Source organism: Apis dorsata, unplaced genomic scaffold (assembly GCF_000469605.1).
Source record: "Apis dorsata unplaced genomic scaffold, Apis dorsata 1.3 scaffold_376, whole genome shotgun sequence".
Lineage (NCBI taxonomy): Eukaryota > Metazoa > Arthropoda > Insecta > Hymenoptera > Apidae > Apis > Apis dorsata.
Window position 1 is genome coordinate 979,519 of NW_006263639.1, and position 19,132 is coordinate 998,650.

Sequence of the window (19,132 nt, forward strand, 5' to 3'; positions counted from 1 at the left end):
CGAGCGCTGCGTATCGAACGCTCGTTCTTTTCCATTATTAAGTCTTTAACAACCGCCAATTGGCCAACGAGAATATTACACATCGACGATAATACACGATAAAAATTACAATTTTTACCCTATCGATCCTTTCCTCATTAGTTTTCTCTTTCTCGCTCGTTTTTGCCCTCTGTCTTTCTTCTTTCATACACATCCTGTCAGCGTGGGTGAATAATTGCGGAGGAAAGGCGATCCTTTGTACTCTGATCTTGGCCTTTGTCCCGATGCTTGTTCCGTTCTCCGTCTTCTTTCTTCCATTCCATTTCTCGTTCTTCTCTTCGTCTCGATTTCCCGCAACCGCATCGAGTTCAATCGTTTTTCTATTCGCTGTTATTCTCGCATCGAACGTGTTGCGTATTCATTCGCGATTACTATCAGTCATTTTGTTTTACATATATCGAAACGTGTTGTCGCATCGTCTCTTTCTCATTGCAGTCCCTTTCACGCGTTTGCGACATTGCGTTTCTAAATAATCGTGTAGCATTTTCACAGAGATGTTACACGATGTGATTTTCATTAGTTCGTTTCGAGCATTCGAAACTTCGATCGTCGTGGCCGCGTATCGACCACTCGAACCACACATACACTATTTTTTTTTTTATTCGTCCATGCTATTATTATTGATTTATACCGGCATTGTGGTCTGATGTGTTCGCTATGAGTCACTGCACCACCATACGATTCCCGGTTGCACGTATACACTTTACGTCAAAGGCGTATCCCCGAACGGCCGGATTTCGAACGATGAAAGTCTCTCGTTCACCGTTTTTCCACACGAGGGGGAAGGAAGAGCAGCGTTTTCACGAAACGGTTAGTAAAGTAGCAGACACAGGCAGAGGAGGAGGGAGTAGAGCCTTGGTTGCTTGGCTTGACCGCCATGCTGCATTGCCGCGGGATACTCTCCTGAAACAGAGGACAACACTTAAATTTTCTGAAAGTACCGGTTGTGTTTGCAAAGGTAACAAGTCATAACTATTAGAGATGCGCGGGATCGTAACATGCCTCGAGATTTTAAACTTTGAGATAGGTTGGAAAATATTTTGAAGACATTGATAATTATTGAAGAATGGCGATTATTTATTTTAAATTACTATGTTTTCTTGCTTCTTTTTAAAAAATATATATCAAAATTCGATATTGTGTAGTAAATTCGTAGACTAAACAATTTTTTGTAAAAATATAAAAATAATACGTAAAAATTATGGATATCAATTTTTTTTTTGATTTTGATAGTCGTTCATAATTTTTCTAATTAAAATTAAAAAAAAGATTTTTTCTGTTTTTTAAAATTGATAATGTAACATCTTATTTTTATCAAAATTTTTTTAAAACTTTGATAAAATAATTTGAATTCTATAAATATTACTGTAGTCATTAAATAGTGCAAAATAGAAAATAAATTTTTTTATTGTAATGCAATCGATTTTTATGTAATCGATATATCAATAATTGATATAATTAATCAAAAAATTTAAAATTTAATTTGAAATTAATTTGGTATTATCTTGATCGCGAGAAATTCAATGATACGATTAAAATAATTTTTAAAAAATAAAATAATATAAAAAAGACATCTTGCTTATTTCTTATCTAAAATATAAAAACATACATATCGTTTAAATCACTTGAATTACGAAACATGAGAATATATTTCAATTTTATCTAAAGCTAATATCTTCTATGTATATACACGAATCTATATATAGAATCATTTCAATGCGTCACATCGAAATATACAAACATTGACTTCGAATCGTATTTACATGGAAATTCGGACACATCGAAAAAGAATCCATTAATTAAACGCGTGTGTCGAAAGCAGATCTTTCTCCTTTCTCTCTTTAGCTTTCTTTTTCTGGCTTGACGTTCGTCTATTTAAAATTAATATTCAAGAGTCTCGTTTCGTCCACGTTTCTTTCTTATTAATTCCCTTGATATAGAAGAAGAAAAAGAGAAAGAAGAAGAAGAAAAAAAGATTCCATTCCTTTCGAGCAAACAGGAACGTTTATTAATTTCCTTCCACTTCGAGAAATCGATCCGTTAATGAAACAGCCTTCCCTGGCCACCGCCACCATTTAATAACGAAGCGGAAACTATTTAATTAAGTCGAACTCACCATTCAATACGTGAACGGTGATTGATTTTGGTTGAGCGTTGCTTGGATTACAAGTGTATCGGCCAGAATCCGATGGTTTCGCCTCCTGCACGAGCAGGAAACTCCTGGTGATGTCTCCTTTCTCCGTGACCACGGATACACCGCCTCTGGTTGGGTCGTAGGTGATTATCTGCGACAAAGATCGGAAAGGAAGCTTTGAGTCGAGATCAACACGAACGGTTGAATCGTATCCTGGAACGAAGATACGGATGAGAAAGCGAAGGAAAGAGAGAGAGAGAGAGAGGGGGGGAGGGCAACCTACGTGGCAACTTCCTCCCTTTTATTCGATGGTTGAAAGTTGGAATTGTTAGTCGAGGAACGTGGGAGATAAGCTTTCTGGGAATGTATCGAGACATCGTGAGCTATTGAAAGAACGTTTACGGAGGAGGGAGATGGAGGAAAATTTTTTCCCCATCTCTCCTGTGCGATTTATTTCTACATGCTATTTCGAAACTTCTTAATCGAGAAGGGATAAGTAAAGTTTAAACTGTCGCTATTTTCCAACGATGAAACTTGAGGCTTTATGAGAATGGCGTTGAATTTATATTTGTTTCTTTTTTTGTCTATTTGCTTCTTGCATGAAAAGGATTATCTTCCGATGATTTATAATATACATACTTTTTTGAATATTTTGATTTCTTAGATAAATAGAGAGAAATAGATTGTAACGAATGAAACATTCTTGTTTCATTGATATATCAATTTCAGGATTTCAATAAAATTTCAATTATTTAGTATCACTGTAAAATAAAAATTATAAAATATATACGTTTATTTGCACGTATATTTACATGCCAAAATCGTGATTAAGATTAAGATTTTTCTTCATAATTAATAATTTTGGATAAAATTCTAAAAAGATCGATCGAATTTTAACAGAAATATTAATGAAAAACTTTCAGTTCTATACATTGAATTCTATTTATGAAGACATAATTAAATCGTCTTCATTATAAAAATCGTCAAATGATTAATAATCAATCTTCGTATTTAAACTATTTAAAATCTTTTATTATTCTCATAATAAATCACAAATATTGGCGATCTCTTTATATTAAGATTTTTAAATTCTAATTTAATTAAGTCCATTAAAGTTTCCATATTTTTATTTGAAGCGTGTCCAAAATACAGCGAATACTTTTACCCACAAATTAATTAATTGATATTATTGAAATTTGATAAGATTTAATTTCTTAAGAACTAACTAATCTAATTCTTATTGGGTTATAAATGGGATATCATGAGATTGAAATAAACATCGTAAACATTGGCCACTCGACATTATGGCTATTATAATGAAGCTATTGTTTAATAATATCTGGATAGATACATTATTATTAATAATGTTTGTATTAATAATATAGCTTTGAATAGAATCGAAAGTTTTTTTATTAATATCTCAGAAACTAATAATTTAAAATTTTAGATCCATTTTCATCTAAATATCGAAGGCCAAAATCGTGATTTCCTTTAACAGTAACAATCTCGATTCATCGTCACTTTTTAAATTTCTATTATAACAGTTTTATTTCGATCGTTATGATTTCGCTTAGATTTCTACGTTTTTCTGCGCACATAGATTCAGAAAGACAAACACAAATGCTCAAACGTGCTCTGGTAGTGTTGGGACTCTGTAAATGTTCTGTTTATCCTGCGCCTGTTCCATTTGGCGTTCCTCGCTAGTGTCTCTTTAACAGAAGTCGCGAGAGTCGACAAGTTGACGAGTCGACGTTCGCTACTGAGAGAGCCGAAAGCGATGTCATCAGATCCAAGACGAATTTCTAAATTAATGATCTACTGCAGCTTCGATGCACTTTTCTTAAGGGTCATCTTAAAGACAATCTTAAGAAAGAACATCTTTTCATGAAATTCTTTTCTCAGATTTCTTTTTTCCTTGAGAATAAATATGAAAGCAAATGTATTTGTCACAATCAGTGACAAAAAGATTGATTTTTCAATCTTCTTCGAGAGAAATGTTTTCATATTTATGTATTCATATAAAGTACTATTATTCTTTTTTAATGATATAGAAATATTTTTTTTAATGATATAGAAATATTTTATATTTTTATCTTCTTCTAATAGGATGAAAATGTTTACGCATAGTATTTTTCAATTATTGATATTTTTTTAATCTTTTAATCTTTATTTGTGTATTTTAAAAATGAAATAATTTTAAAAAAATAGTATAGAAAGGAATTCTGGAAAGGATAATAAATCAAATCTAATTTTACATGAGAATAGTATTAAATTATACATTTGAAAAAAAATATTTTCTTTGTAAAAGATATGGAATAAATGTAAAAAAAAATTTGATATTTATTATCCATTTATCTTTTAAATCTAACGTGATAGACAATTTTTATCAGGATTCAGATTCACATTCAGCACACGAAAACGCCATTCCATTCTCAAACAATAAAATTTCGATGATATATTTTATCGGATCTATTTTATAGTTTTATCATGATAATTTTTCACACGAGCAATTCAAATTTGCAGAAAAAAAATGTATACCTGCAATTGATTTTCTTTTATCTTATTAAAGAAAAAAGAGTTTGTATAAATATAAAGTGTATTCAAAGATATTGTAATCGTTCGAGAAATACTGAAAATCATAATCTTATACTTTTGTTACAAAGTATACGAATGCGTTAATGCATAGAGTATGAAAATGAATGTAGAAAATTATTGAAATTTTAAAACAGAATGAGAAATGTTCGTTATTAAATATTAAAGGCTCATGATGCTTTCGTTTGAAGATGAAATTAATTTTAAAATTATTAAAATGTATTAAAGTTGTTAAAAGAAATTAAAAATTGAGAAATTTGAATAGAGATATGAAATTTGATTAAACATTTTAATCTAAAATGCTTTTAACTCGCTTTTCTCCTATATTCTTTAACATTATTGCTACATTATACTAATAAATAAAAATTTCAAATATTATTTTTTATTAGAAAATATTTTTTTTAACAATTTGTTCTATTTTATTATTATTAAAAATAAGAATATTTAAAATTAATTATAAATCTAAAAATTACAATAGTATGAATGATAGAAAATAGAACTATTCTATAATATCATATTATTTTAAATTAATTGATACAAGTTATTTGAACATACTAGTTACAAATCAAAATATTGAAAGTTACAAATCCAATATTGAAATAGAAGAATTTATTCTTTTGTAAAATATTAATTTACAAGTATAAATTTCTCAAAATAATTTCCTTGATATGACTTATCACTATGATTGTCAACTTTCCATACAATAATCAATATATCAATAACCAAAATAATTTATAATTTAAATCAAATTTAAACAATTTCAAATAATATTTTATTTCTTAACAATTTAATTTCTTTCGAGATATATATCGAGCAAATTAGAAGCATAACTGAATCCCTTTTTCCTATTTCGAATTTGAGAACAGTGCTACCTGGATTGTTCAAAATATGATTAATCGGATGCGAAAGTTGTAATCCACGAGCTCGATAAGCCGCGCTCTCTTCCTGCCATTCTGTTATCTAGTCCACGATATAACGCAGAATAATATGAGAAACTTTCACTGGAAAGTGCATGGTTAATCCGAATCTCGTGCACGAAGGGTTAATAACGGACGCACATCTCTTCGTTCCTGTTCAGCTATGACCCAGCACATACACGCTGGGACAGAACTTTTGAAATTTCGACTCAGATTAATATTGACGCCACGCGAAAATTCTTCGTTACAATGCATCGATTATTTTCAATTGCATTATTATAATACTAATCGTTTGATGTTATATTTTCATTGAACGATTTAATTTTTTTGACAATATATAATTGCATATAGTTGCGTGTAATATAAATATAATATATATAAAATATAGATTCGAATATGAATATCTATATTGAATATAATAAATTGTTATCGTTATAAAATTTTTAGTCCTTTAGATAGAGGGCTAAAATATATTACTAGTACCCTTTTAAAAATGTTTAATAATCCTCTTAGCGACAATATAAGCTATGTGTATTAACGACACGGACGTTAAGCAGTTAATTAGAAGGGTCCCCTTTCGTGGTGGGTTAAAATATAGCTATAAAATTCACTTACTAATTTTTTACACAATGGGAGATTCTATACTCTAATTACATCCCTTAAAATAAAAAGCTCTCGCCTTTCGTATTTTCCTTCGTTTTCTTTATTCTCTTTAGAGGTTATTTTAAGTCATTTTAGTAATATTAAATTTTATTTTACTCTCTATAAATTACTACAAATTACTTCATTGTTTTCTTTCTATAAGAATATTCTATAAGAATGGTTCTCTTTCTATAAGAATATATGCGAATAATGTAAAAATTTTCATATACTTTACGAGAATTATTAATAAATTATATTATAAAAATCATATAAATATGGAATATCATTTCGAAAGAATGAAATCAACATTTTCAATTATTATTTAAATATAATTTCATAATAATACAAAATAAAACAAAATTTTAGAAAATATTTAGATTTTAATGCTTTACTATCTTATAAAAAATATTTTCAAATGAAATTGTATACAAAATGATAAAAGAATTATTTTATCGAAAAATAATTTTTCTCTACAAATTTTCATTAAAATCAGATTTTTTTTAAATAAATTTCCTAAGATAGTGTATGAAGATTTTTTCATTATATAAAAATACAGAATCATAAAATTATCATTCTAGTATATCTGAAAATACTTTTTCTATTTAGTTTAAATATAAGAGTCTCTATAATTTTTGAAATATATAAAAAAATGGATATAAGTTATTTTTTGATGTAGCCTTAGAATAATAATAAATAAAAAAGTTTAACAAATTACAAGTTTAACAAATAATATAAATAATGTAATAATATAAGATATTGTTACTTATTTCTGAGAAAAATAAATTATGAAACTATGTGAAAGTATTAGTAAAAAGATTTTATTAATGTATAATAAACATAATAAATAATGTCAAATATAAAATGATCAAAAATAACCAAATAATTTATTTTATTTTGTAATAATCACATGTATAAATTATGCTTTCTAGATATAACATACAATCAATAATAGATATGTATATTATATAATGTATCTCTATAATTTGCCTTTAAAATCTTCGAATATTTTTAATTATATATTAAATTTTTAATAACTATCAGACAAGTATCTCTAATCAAAAATACGAATACTGAAATTACTATAATATAATTAATCTTTTTTTAGTTTTTTAAAAATCATAAAATCAACAATTGCTACATTTTAATTGTAATAATAATATTTAAACTACTATCATTGTCAAAATTATCAATACTTTGATAATTTTATTTTATTTTTATATATATATATTTGTATCCTTTATATATATATAAATCTTAAGAATTCTCAAACAATGTCTCTTTTCTCAACAACGCGTGGAATGTTCCCTACTTTTTGCCGCGAAATATCTATATCAACATTTTCTTTTCTTCACCATCAAGAAATAAACGATTCTAATTCGGTTTTATCAAGAATGGAACGAATAATAAAATAAAATAGATAGAAATTAAAAAAAAAAAAAAAGAAAAATTCTTCATATTTTTTCTATTTCTATTCTCGAAACGAAAAATAAAAATAATTCCGAAAGTTGAAGAGAAGAAACGAGCGAATCACGATTTTTTTACCTTTTTTATCAAAATCGTCGGATGATCAAGGTTTTTGAGATCTTTACTCGATGTCGGGGAACAGAACGAATGCAGTTCAACGAACTAGATAATTTCACTGCATTGTGGAGCTCGTAATTTGAAGAAGTTTTAAGCGTGAACCGAGAAGAGACTGTTGCCCTCGGAAAAGAGGAAATGGAAATGGTAGGAAACGAGGGGAGAGAATTTCGTCAGCCTCATTACGCGTTCATAGGGAGAAATCGGTGTCCCATGAGAATCTTCAGGGTGAAACTCGATGGAACATCTTGGACTCGATGGTCCATCGGAATCGTTTCTATCCAGCACGTTACTACTTTTGTCTTATCAGTCTTTTCGCATCTCGATAACGACTCCCTTGTCCCTCCACGATTGCCTCTCTTTGTCCCATCTATATATATTCTTTCCTCGAATTTTACGTCCCCTTCCTCGACCCCGTTTTTCCCCCCTTCTCCCCGATCCGATCTTAATTCATCTACTTCATTTAAATCGATAGCCTTTTAGCTTTGATTGAATCCTTCGAACGATTCACTTTATTACGTGAAATCGCTTTAGACTAGTTGGAGATTGTATCATCCTAGTTACGGTTTATCGTGATCGATATTATCCATGGAATTAAAATTATTCTGAACAGTTTCTTTATTTTTTTTCTTACGTTTTTTTTTATCTTATTTCGTCGTATTATAATTAGATAAAGTATTTGTATTAAATTTATTTAAATTTATATTTATATATATGTATGTATTCGATTGTTAAAGTTTATTTTATTGTAACATCTTTTTTCATGTTTGGTTTTTAATGCTAATTTTTGTAGTTAATTATTTGCTAATACTTTTTCGAACTTTATTAATATTTAGTATATTCTTGTACATTACTTTTGCATTATTTTAGTAAAATGTATGTATTACTTTGTAATATATTTTAATTATATATAGATATAGATAGGAATCTATTAAAATTTTATAAAATTACAAATTATAAATTATATTTATATTTAAACTATATAAAAATAAATTAAAAAAAAATCATCAAGGAAGAAAAATTTATGGTAATCCATGCTTTTGTTTTCATAAATAGTATAATTGGATGAAATATATTACGAGGATGCAAAAACATTCGAGTAAGAGTCTAAATATATCACTAGATGTCATAAACAGAAGAATTATCTATCTACCACGAGTAGCTTTTAGATTCACCACAGAAAGCTTGTGATATATTCGCTGTAAAACGTATAAATGACAAAAACAAACTGGTCACGTCACGGCCAGCATTCCCCATAAACTCGTCTCATTTTCTACAAAATATATTTTTCAATTGGAGATATTCTTGTTTCGTCGTCCAATTATTTTCTTATTTGTTGAATTCGAACACAGATAGCTAGCCATTCGCCATTGTTATCGCAATATTGTTTTTTATTTTCCGATTGCTCGCCTTTGATTGATCAATTCACTTGAAGAAATACAATGAACGAAAATACAATTTTTCTGAAAATATTGTATTTTTATAATGTTGTTTATGAATTTATCATTGTTAGATTGCGAATTTTTATATAAATATATATTTTAGATGTTACAATATAGTTACAATTTATATAAGTAAGAATTTATATAAGTTTAAGGAGTAATTTTCAAATTAAGATATATTTTTGAGATTTTTTTTAAACTATTGTAAATTAAAAATCGATTAAACTTTACTAAAATATTCTTTTTAACTTTATTAATATCTAGCAGTATAATAATAATAAGCATATTAAAAATCATATTAAAATAGAAAATCATTAAAAATCGCTATAAATCAAAAACAGATTTCCAACATTAATGAATAAATGATCATTAGAATTATAGAATTTTATCTTTAACCTTTAACTTTTAAACGCTTTGGATTTATCCTAGTACGATTTCTGATTTCCATGTAAAGAAAGAAGTAATTTTTAAGCATTTATCGTCTTCTTTTTTATCACTTATTTGGTCCTCTCACTTACACTTAATCTATGATTTATCCTATACTAAGATCCAAGTAAATGATAAACCGGATCCCTTGAGAAATATACGCATTTCCAGAAAAGAATTTAGGTCACTGGTGAATGTAGGTCAATGGGCTCATCGCGACCCCATTTAAAATATTATTCATAATCTCTGCACTGTTTTAAGCATTTTGAATCTTTATATCTGGGCAATCAATTGAGATATAAAATAGAAGAAACCAATGGTATGATTTTTCTGAATTTTAATAATATGTGCATATTAATGTATTTTCTATTTATTAGTTGAATATTTTGAATGTTTTACTATTATATTATTATTATACTGGTATTCTAAAATATTTTAAAAATAAAAATCATATCATTTAGAAATATGTTAAAATCAAATATTGCATAAGTAATAATGGAATTAAATTCAATATGTATTAAAAAAAAATCAAATAAAATATAAATGACATTGTGATGTGATATTTTATGCTTTAGAAAAAACATTATTTAACATCTTTTTTTTTTATATTTATAACTTTTTTTATTATCTCATGAAATTATTTTTCCATTTATCTCTGATCAACTACTATTTCTTAGTTCCACTATATAAAGTGATTTAATAACTTTATTCATTTTCAATATTTTTTACTTGTAATAATATAAAAAAAAAAATTTATATACTCAATTTTATTTGATAAGAGGAGAAGTGTAATATGACATTTTTTATATGAATGGACGCGTTGAACATTTCAAAATTCTCCATATTTTTTCATCGAAATTTTTTTTTTTACATCTATGTAACAGACTATGTTTGAGACCGTCTCTGTTATAAAACCACAATCAATTTTCTGTTTCAATATTAATTTACAACTCGATATCGTTTGAATTTTTTGTGATTTTTCGAGTGAAGTAGCCATTGTCGCGCTATTTGGCGCGAACATGTGTATGTATCATGATTTGTCGCAGTATTTTTTTCAAGAGTGAAGTTCGCATTACATCGTGAGCGAGAACAAAGGCGATGAAATGTGTCCACCTTTATTTGTCACGGTCGATGGCGGGAAACAGTGCGTTTTTTCGTGTCAAGTCACGCATGAAGGTAACGCGAGCATTCGACCTCCTCCCCCTCGAGGACTGAGTTTCGAGCTTTTTGTAGATATCCGAGCCTGAAATTGTATCCGACAGGTAAACAGTTGTAAATAAAACGAGACCGTGGTATGTTCCGCAGGGGAGACTATTTTCGTTCGTGTTGGCGCGTGTGAGGTGCAAATAACGTTGCTTTGAAAGTGTATGCTGTCGCAGAACAAACATTTCCCTTTCTTTCTTTTTCTTTTTACTTTTTTTTTCATTCTCTAGTGTTGTGTAAATAAGTGTTGACGTTGAGTAGAGAAGGAAGAAGAGCGGGAGGAAGCAAGACAAGTTGCTACACTTGTCGACGTTCTTTCTACGCATGCTCGAGCAGAACTTCACATCACGGCGTATCGTGTGCTCATCCGCAAAAAATAAAAATGGGTAAAGAGGTTAGTTTTCGTTAAAATTTTGTAGCGGGTGTTACATATGTATAATGGCGCTTATAAATATTTACATCGTTCGAATAATCTTGAAACAAGTGTCGGTATATTTTTAAATGCAAATAAGGCTTGCTTTAAAAAGATCCGAAAAAGTTTCGAGCTCGACAAAAAAGAACCGATAAAAGTTACAAGTCGAAATCGAAGGGAGTATAGAATTTCTATCGATATAAGTTTTTCAAAGTTTTGCATTACAAAAAATAGAACTTAAAACGATTAATAAAAATCGATTATAATGAGCGGAAAGTTTGTATTGTTATATGAATCGTTTTGTGATTGGAAAAATTTTTTGGTGTTTGTTAAAACGATCTTGTTTGTGGAATACGTTTCACGATTTTACAAAGAAACAAAGTACAAAGGAACAAATTGATTCTGAAATTTAAATCAAACTTATATGGGAAATAATTCTTGAAGAAATGTATATTTTTTTTTATCAGCAATTATTCATAACAAAAATATGAAAACAATTCTCAAATAGAAATAATAATTGAAGTGTAAGAATAAATTTTTCTTTAATTGAAATTTTTATGAAATTCAAAGATGCTAAAGATTAAATTAAATTTATATCCATTATTATGAGGATTACAAATCCATGGGATGCGTTTTTATTTCTGTCATTGTAATACTATAAGAATCGATTTGGCAACGTCTTTACCTTTTTGGCAATCTTCCACTATCACCACGTAAAGAAGATTTTGATATTATATCTCGTAACCATTCCTTAATAGGATTTCTTTCAGATAAATCGATTGGAACGATCAAATTAATCACATCTAAGATAATAAAAGTTAACACGAATGCTCAAACTATAAATTTTGTTTTATTATTGATTATATTGATATTATATAATTATAATTATTTAAAAATGAAATAACGAATTAAAAATTGTATAATGTTCCTCGATCAATTTTCTTCTTTTTTTTTTTTTATAAAATAAAATTATATGTACAAGAAACTTAACTTTAAAAGATATAGAGAAATATTTCGAATATTTGAAGTTATTTTCCTTTTGATCAAAATGAAAGTTCAATAATAATTTTCTGTTATTCTTTTTGATATTTGCAGAAAGAAAATTGACATAGAAAGTCAGTTAATGAAATGTAATCAGATAAATAAATATCGTTCCATTTATATAGAATATTTGCAAACGTGAGATTCAAAATGAAATATTTGACTTTGTTTGATCATTAAAATTTTCTTTAATTTCATCATTGATTGTAGAAATAAATTTTGAATTAAAAAGAAAAATAAACAAAATTATATATACTATTGATTTTATACTAATGCAATTTCGTTGGAAATACAAAAAATGTAAAAATCTTTGATCTTTTTGATTTTGATCTTTTTTTTTTGTTATCATTTGTTATAATTTTATTTGAAACACGAATTAATTAAAATACGATTTATTTTAATTATCTTTTATTATAATTTTTGCGAAATATATTTCTGTGTGTACAGATGAATAAAATGCATAAAATTCAAATATATTTATTATTATTTTCAATATAACGATATTTATCATTATTTTCAATGTATCTGAGAAAAGATACATGTAACAATTAATAAATAACAATAAGTTAACTAAATTAATTACAATTTAATTACAATTAAATAAAATAAAAATAAACAGAAGATGTATTTGTTTATGTTTTCACTTTGAATATTTCTAACATATTGTCGACACCTACATATTAATTAGATAAATTATATATCAACAAAAAAAATTATATCAACAAAACTTTATTGCTAAAAAAAATTTTAATTTATGACAAAATAATCAATCAACCATAAAAAATTATTTTCTTTACTACTATAATACAATTTACTTAATTTATCACCGATCTATAACTCTTTTCCTCACTGCTATCAATCCAATTCCATTTCATAATTTCTTTTAATCAAACTGACAAAAACATAATACTTATTCAAGTTAATGAATACATAGCGTTCGTTAGAGGAAAAAAAAAATACTCACCGACAATACTATAGATACCGATCGGTGGCTAGAGAGAAAATAAACGTTAGAGTTAGACCTACACTCGAAAGATACATGAGACACGTCTGCTCTCGTGCTCGAGTGAAAAGGCAACTGACAAATTGTTAAGTCAATTTAATTGCAACCAGCTCGGTCTTCTCTATTTACAAACGTAGATGTTCACACACAGAGAAATCGAATAAGAGAGGGCAATACAGGAAGAGAGAGAGAGAAATGAATACATCGGCGTACGTGTATACCGGATCCTCGATGCAAAGAGGACAAATCCGCAAGTACACGGTACAACCCGGTAGAAAACACACCGTGACACGTGGATGAAACAGGGAGACGATGTCTCGAAATTCAATCGAAATCAAAGAGAGAACCGTAGAGAGAACATTTATTGAACTGTAAGGGGAAACTGCCAGCGAGTTTGGATGATTTGGAAAATGTTTCGCGGCATGAATTGATCGATCCCGTTGACTTTATTATCCATGAATTGCATTTTAGCCAGCCTCACCTCTAGGGACATTTCGTGTTCTTCTCTTTATCGGTTTGCACCCCTTCCAACGACGTGTGTTACGAAACATTTCTCGAAACGTTTCTCCACGCGAAACTCTTTTTCATAGAATACCATTACAGTCGAGGTATAAGCCGCGACTTTGACGTGTATCGTTTTCCTTTTTTTCCAGTTTTGTCACAGCCCTGGTAAGATTTATGGTCTCTGTATCGAAGGATCGAGAGCTCTATTGAAGGTGATTCGAAAAAGTTGAGGTAATTTCGATTTATACAGAATGTCTATCGTCATTCATGATATAATCGAGCAGGAGGTGATTTTTCGTGGAAAAGTAAATCGAAAAGGAAGAATAAAATTTTTTTATTTGAGCCTTCGTTTTTAAATAAATCAAAATCGAACTTTTTCAAAATCGAAATACGACTGAAATTGGCCAATTCCCAATTGAAAACAAACTCTCGATAAATGGTTACTCTATTTGTGATAATAAGTCAAAAATATAGAATAAAATTTTATTGGTTAAATTTTTGTTTTTGAGACAATAGAGATTAAACATTTACTATTAAGAAATATATATTACTATACATATTTACTATTAAGGAATATATATTACTGTACATATTTACTATTAAGGAATATATATTATAATCGAGGAATTTTGAAATTTTTTGAAAACTAATTTTTCTAAATAAAAGAAATTTATTTTATAATTTTTATTTATTTTTACATATAGAATTTATTGTGGAAGATTTGATTTATAAATAATAAAGATATTAGAGATATAACATACAATGAAAAGTTTTTATAATATTTTGCACATATTTGATTTTTTTTAGTTTCGGAAATACTGTGGCTAAATTCTATAGTCGACATGAGCAGCAAATGTATTTTGTTTGTATTTCTGTGCTTTTTATACTATAATAAAGAATTGAAATATTTTTAAAAGATATAGTTGCAATAATTAGTATGATTTTAGAAGTAAACCAAAAGATTCTAGATATTATTAGTTAGTAGTTAGAGTTATCTTAATCTAATTCTTCATTTTTCTAAAATTAAAAAAAAAACATAAAATAAAAGAAATAAGAACAAATTAAAATATACAAATTAAAATAAGTAAATTTATACATTATTTAAAATTTATTAAGTATCTGAAAGTATAGATCAGCGACATTTTGGAACTAGCATGAAGTTTCACAAATTACTTTAGTCCCGGTTGTCTCATGAAAAGTTTTAGACTGCTACGACGATAAGCTTAGCAGAATAGAATTCATCTTGAGGCTTGCTAAATATGTTCATAGTCGCGCTAGGGAATTCCAAGGCTGTTGGTCAGACTTAATGTTTCTAATGGTGTCTCCCATGTGCTATATTATTAGTCGCATCGCTAGTGACAATTTACTAGATACTAACGTCACGAATATCAAAATTTATAGATGTTTCGTTCGCTGAGGTGTTACAGTTTATAGGTATAGTCTGTACTCTTTCGTATGAGGATAGTTGAATAAAAAAAACGATATTTCTTGCAAGCACTGAAAGTTTAAGTAAAATCTTAATTGTGATCAATGTTTATGGAAGTAGGATATGATTTACGATAATTGTTTTGTCGGGAAAAAAGCATCTACAAAAATTTTTACCTTGCTGAAGATTATGATGAAGGAAAAGTGTGAAAGTGCAAAGAATACTTTGGTGAAATTTGCGTAAGTATATTTAGATTCTGAGGACATGGATGGAAGTTGAATATGTGCACTTTAAAACATGGTTCAAGAATTAATTATCTTGATAAATGTAAAATTTAATAGTTAGAAAAAAAGAATTAGAATATTTAAAATATTTAGAATATTTAAAAATGTAATAAATTTATCAATTAATGAAGTTGTATGTTTAAATTTTTTTATTTTTAATTTTATAATTACAAATCAAATAAGAGAATAATCAGAAAATTTGTAAACTTTATTAGTAATCATTAATCCATTTATATATAAGAAGGAACGATATAATATTAAATTTAAAATATTCTTTTAAAAATTATTATCACTTGAAATATAAGTTAATAAAGTAATAAATAAATAAATTAAATTTTTTTGCTTTCTCGAAACTTCTGAAACTACTATCAATTGTTTTTTTTTGCATTCTATGTAAATCAAAAGGAATTAACAGAAGCGGAAAAAATCGTTCGAAATTAAAATGAGGGATGGAGGATTTCGAAGTAACTTTATTCAATCGAAAATTGAACATTCACTTAATGTTTTTAAAAAGCGGCGAATGTAAATTTCGAGATTTTAGATAGCAGTGATAATTTTAACAAATATTTTTATGAATTATCATATAAAGTTAATATGATATATTGATATAAATTGATATCTATATAGAAAATCTCCGTTACTTTCTATTTTTACTTCACTATTCTTTGTATTTATTTATGCTTATATAAATATTTTAATATTAAATATATTTTCTTTATTTTAACGAATAAAATTTATTTTTTTAAATATATCATCCATACTTACGGCATCATTATGATTCCAAAATATAAAGGCTGGTGGTTCTGGACTTAGAAGAACCACACAAGTCAAATTGATTGTGCTGCCTCGATTGATGTATAAATCTGGTGCACCCAAAATTTCAGTTTTTGGTTCTGAAAAATATGAAGGAATAGATTGTTTGTTATTTAATATTACAAAATTCGTTCGACATTCGTTGTTTAACTATTATTATATAATTTTTATATATTTTTTTACGAATGTAATTCATTCTTTAATTTTATTTGTTGTTTCATGAATCTCTTCAAAATGAGGTAAGTGGGATGTGGAATAAGTAGAATATATTACAAATTTGACTATTAGAAGATAAAAAATATATATAATATTTAAGAGTAAGTTAAATAGAAAGTAATCAATTAATCATAGAAAATAAATTATTGTATGTATATATAACATAAAATAAATTAATTTAAATAATAAAATAATCATGTAAATAGTATATTAGTTTTAAGAAAAATAAATGTATGATTGTCGAAATTATTAAGGTTTGATCATAATTTTTGTCCAATCTTCCCTTATTGAAATTGAAACCTGAACGTAATAGACTGAGCTCAATTTTCTACTACTGAATAAAAACGAGCCTTGTGTCCATATTATAAAATTATGCTTATAAATGTCATATAAAATTAATAAAATCAATATTCTTCTCAATCCTTAGTAAATCTAATAAATAAATTTTTAAAAAATCTTTTGTTTTATATCCTCACTTATTTTTCTCATTCCATTGTGAAATTTCATAATACTATTATGAAGATAGAATACAAGACACAAGGATTACGAAAGACAAAAGAACGAAGAGTAAAAAAGTTCTAATATAAAAAGCATACAATGATTCTTTTAGAAAAATAAAAAATTAAATTGATTATATCCTTTCGTAATGAAAAAATATTTTCTCATTATATCTATTGAAAATAAATGAAATAAATCATTGGTGTTTCAGCGATTTTTCTATTTTAAAACAAAGCATTCCTTTGACAAATAAAATAAAAGATTTTATAAATACTTAAACTTTTGTCTCTCAAAATTAGTGTTTTACACTCCAATTAGAGAACATTCGGTATGAAATAACACAATATAAAAATAATTTTTCTGATTGCAAAAATTGTATTCTTATCTTTTTCGGAAAAATATTTTTGGAAAAAATTCATTTTATACTTCTTTATAAATATCCATATTCCATTTGTATCATACTATAGTTATAATTAATTCTGTTTGCCGATATATTTTGTATTCCTTTTGCTTATCGATTACCATTGATTTGGTTCTTATGCACGATTCGAAAGAGCACTTTGAACCGATTTATACAAAGTATCCGTTTTTGACTGTGCTTTGAAAGAGAAAAGGAGATATGGAAGAAATTGCCTGTGTGATTGGAGGAAGCGTGACGACGATAATACAGGATAGAAAATGTACAGGGTAAGAGAAAGATTGAGGAAAAAGAAAAGGAAAGCTAAACCGATGAAAGATTGGATATTAGAGAAAAAAGGAGAGAAGAGAGAGAGAGAGCAGGGTCAACAAAGATGTAGGATGGAGAAAGAATTTTGGCCGAAGTGAATCTGTACGGTTATGTAAAAGGCAACATGCGTGTATACATACGCTACAGTATGTTGCAGGAGAAAGAGATAGGAAGCTAAAGAGAGGTCACTGAGTATAGATCGATGTGAATATTTTTCGGACGGCCTCTTCGTCGAGGATTGACCGAAATAACCGAGCACCGTACTTTACGGCTTTGTGCAGCAGATGATACCAAAGACGACGGTTATATCCCTGACGATAACTTTTCGCTCTGCTTTCTTTCCTCGATCGTTTGATATCGTGTTCCAGCAATTCTTTTTTGAATAATTCGTTCTTCACCTTTGTTTTTCATCTTTGTATTCCTTTGATGATGAAAATTTCATCATGATTTTAAATTATTATATATTTTATTGTTGAATAGAATTTTATTATAATCATCTATAAAATATTCTTTTTGAAAAAATTTAGTATCTTGTTTATTCTTTAAAATTTATTGATTTTATGAAATAATGTTCAGAGTTATTGTGTTACTCTTGATATCATTAATATTATTAACATGTCTTTCTTTAGAAAAAAGTTTTATAGATAATAAAAAACTAATTATTTTAGAATATTCTTACTATTGACTTAATTTTTAATGACGTTTTTTTTGTTTCTAGAAATATTGAAAGGAAAAAAAAAAGATGGGTAATAATAATGATTCAATGAAAAATTTTTTGCAATACTTATCTTATATCTTTTTCTGAAATGTTTTAAAAATGTCCTTTTTGAAACACATCTGACATTTTTGGTCCATTATTTTTGCTATTCTGAAGAGATTCTGGCATCGTTCTTCAAACATGTCTCCTAGGTCTCGTGTACGTGACTTGGTAATTTCCTCTTTCTTAAATAGACCCTCCATCCGGATATGCTGCTTCGTTGAATTATCCTCCAGGGCAAAGGATCGCTTGGGATTCAGTAGTAATTGCAATCGCTTTGTTTGTCGGAACATTTTCATATTAAATGTTAGACCTTTTGAATATTGTTTTGTTATGTTATTTTCTTAAAAAAATAAGCGAAGTACAACGAAATTTCATTTATTGTGATTACAATTGTGACATACATTGCCCGTCTCTAATAATTGAATATGAAATTGAATTGAATCCTGTTTTTTACAAAAAAAAAAAAAAAAAATTA

General features: G+C 27.5%; 1 protein-coding gene across 4 annotated transcripts in view; it reads right to left on the reverse strand.

The window, feature by feature from the left end:
- Positions 1–792: 792 nt before the first annotated feature.
- Positions 793–19,132, reverse strand: part of LOC102674399 (lachesin-like) — a 483,275-nt gene continuing 464,935 nt past the window's right edge. For 3 of the 4 annotated variants that reach the window (XM_006618852.2, XM_006618850.2, XM_031512013.1), the window contains exons 5-7: positions 16,409–16,536; positions 2,156–2,324; positions 793–942 (exon numbers count right to left, since the gene is read on the reverse strand). In XM_006618852.2, coding sequence (XP_006618915.1) covers positions 851–942; positions 2,156–2,324; positions 16,409–16,536 — 389 coding nt within the window. In that variant the 3' untranslated portion in view covers positions 793–850. The remainder of the gene's footprint in view (positions 943–2,155; positions 2,325–16,408; positions 16,537–19,132) is intronic. The other variant, XM_006618851.2, reaches the window with a different exon arrangement.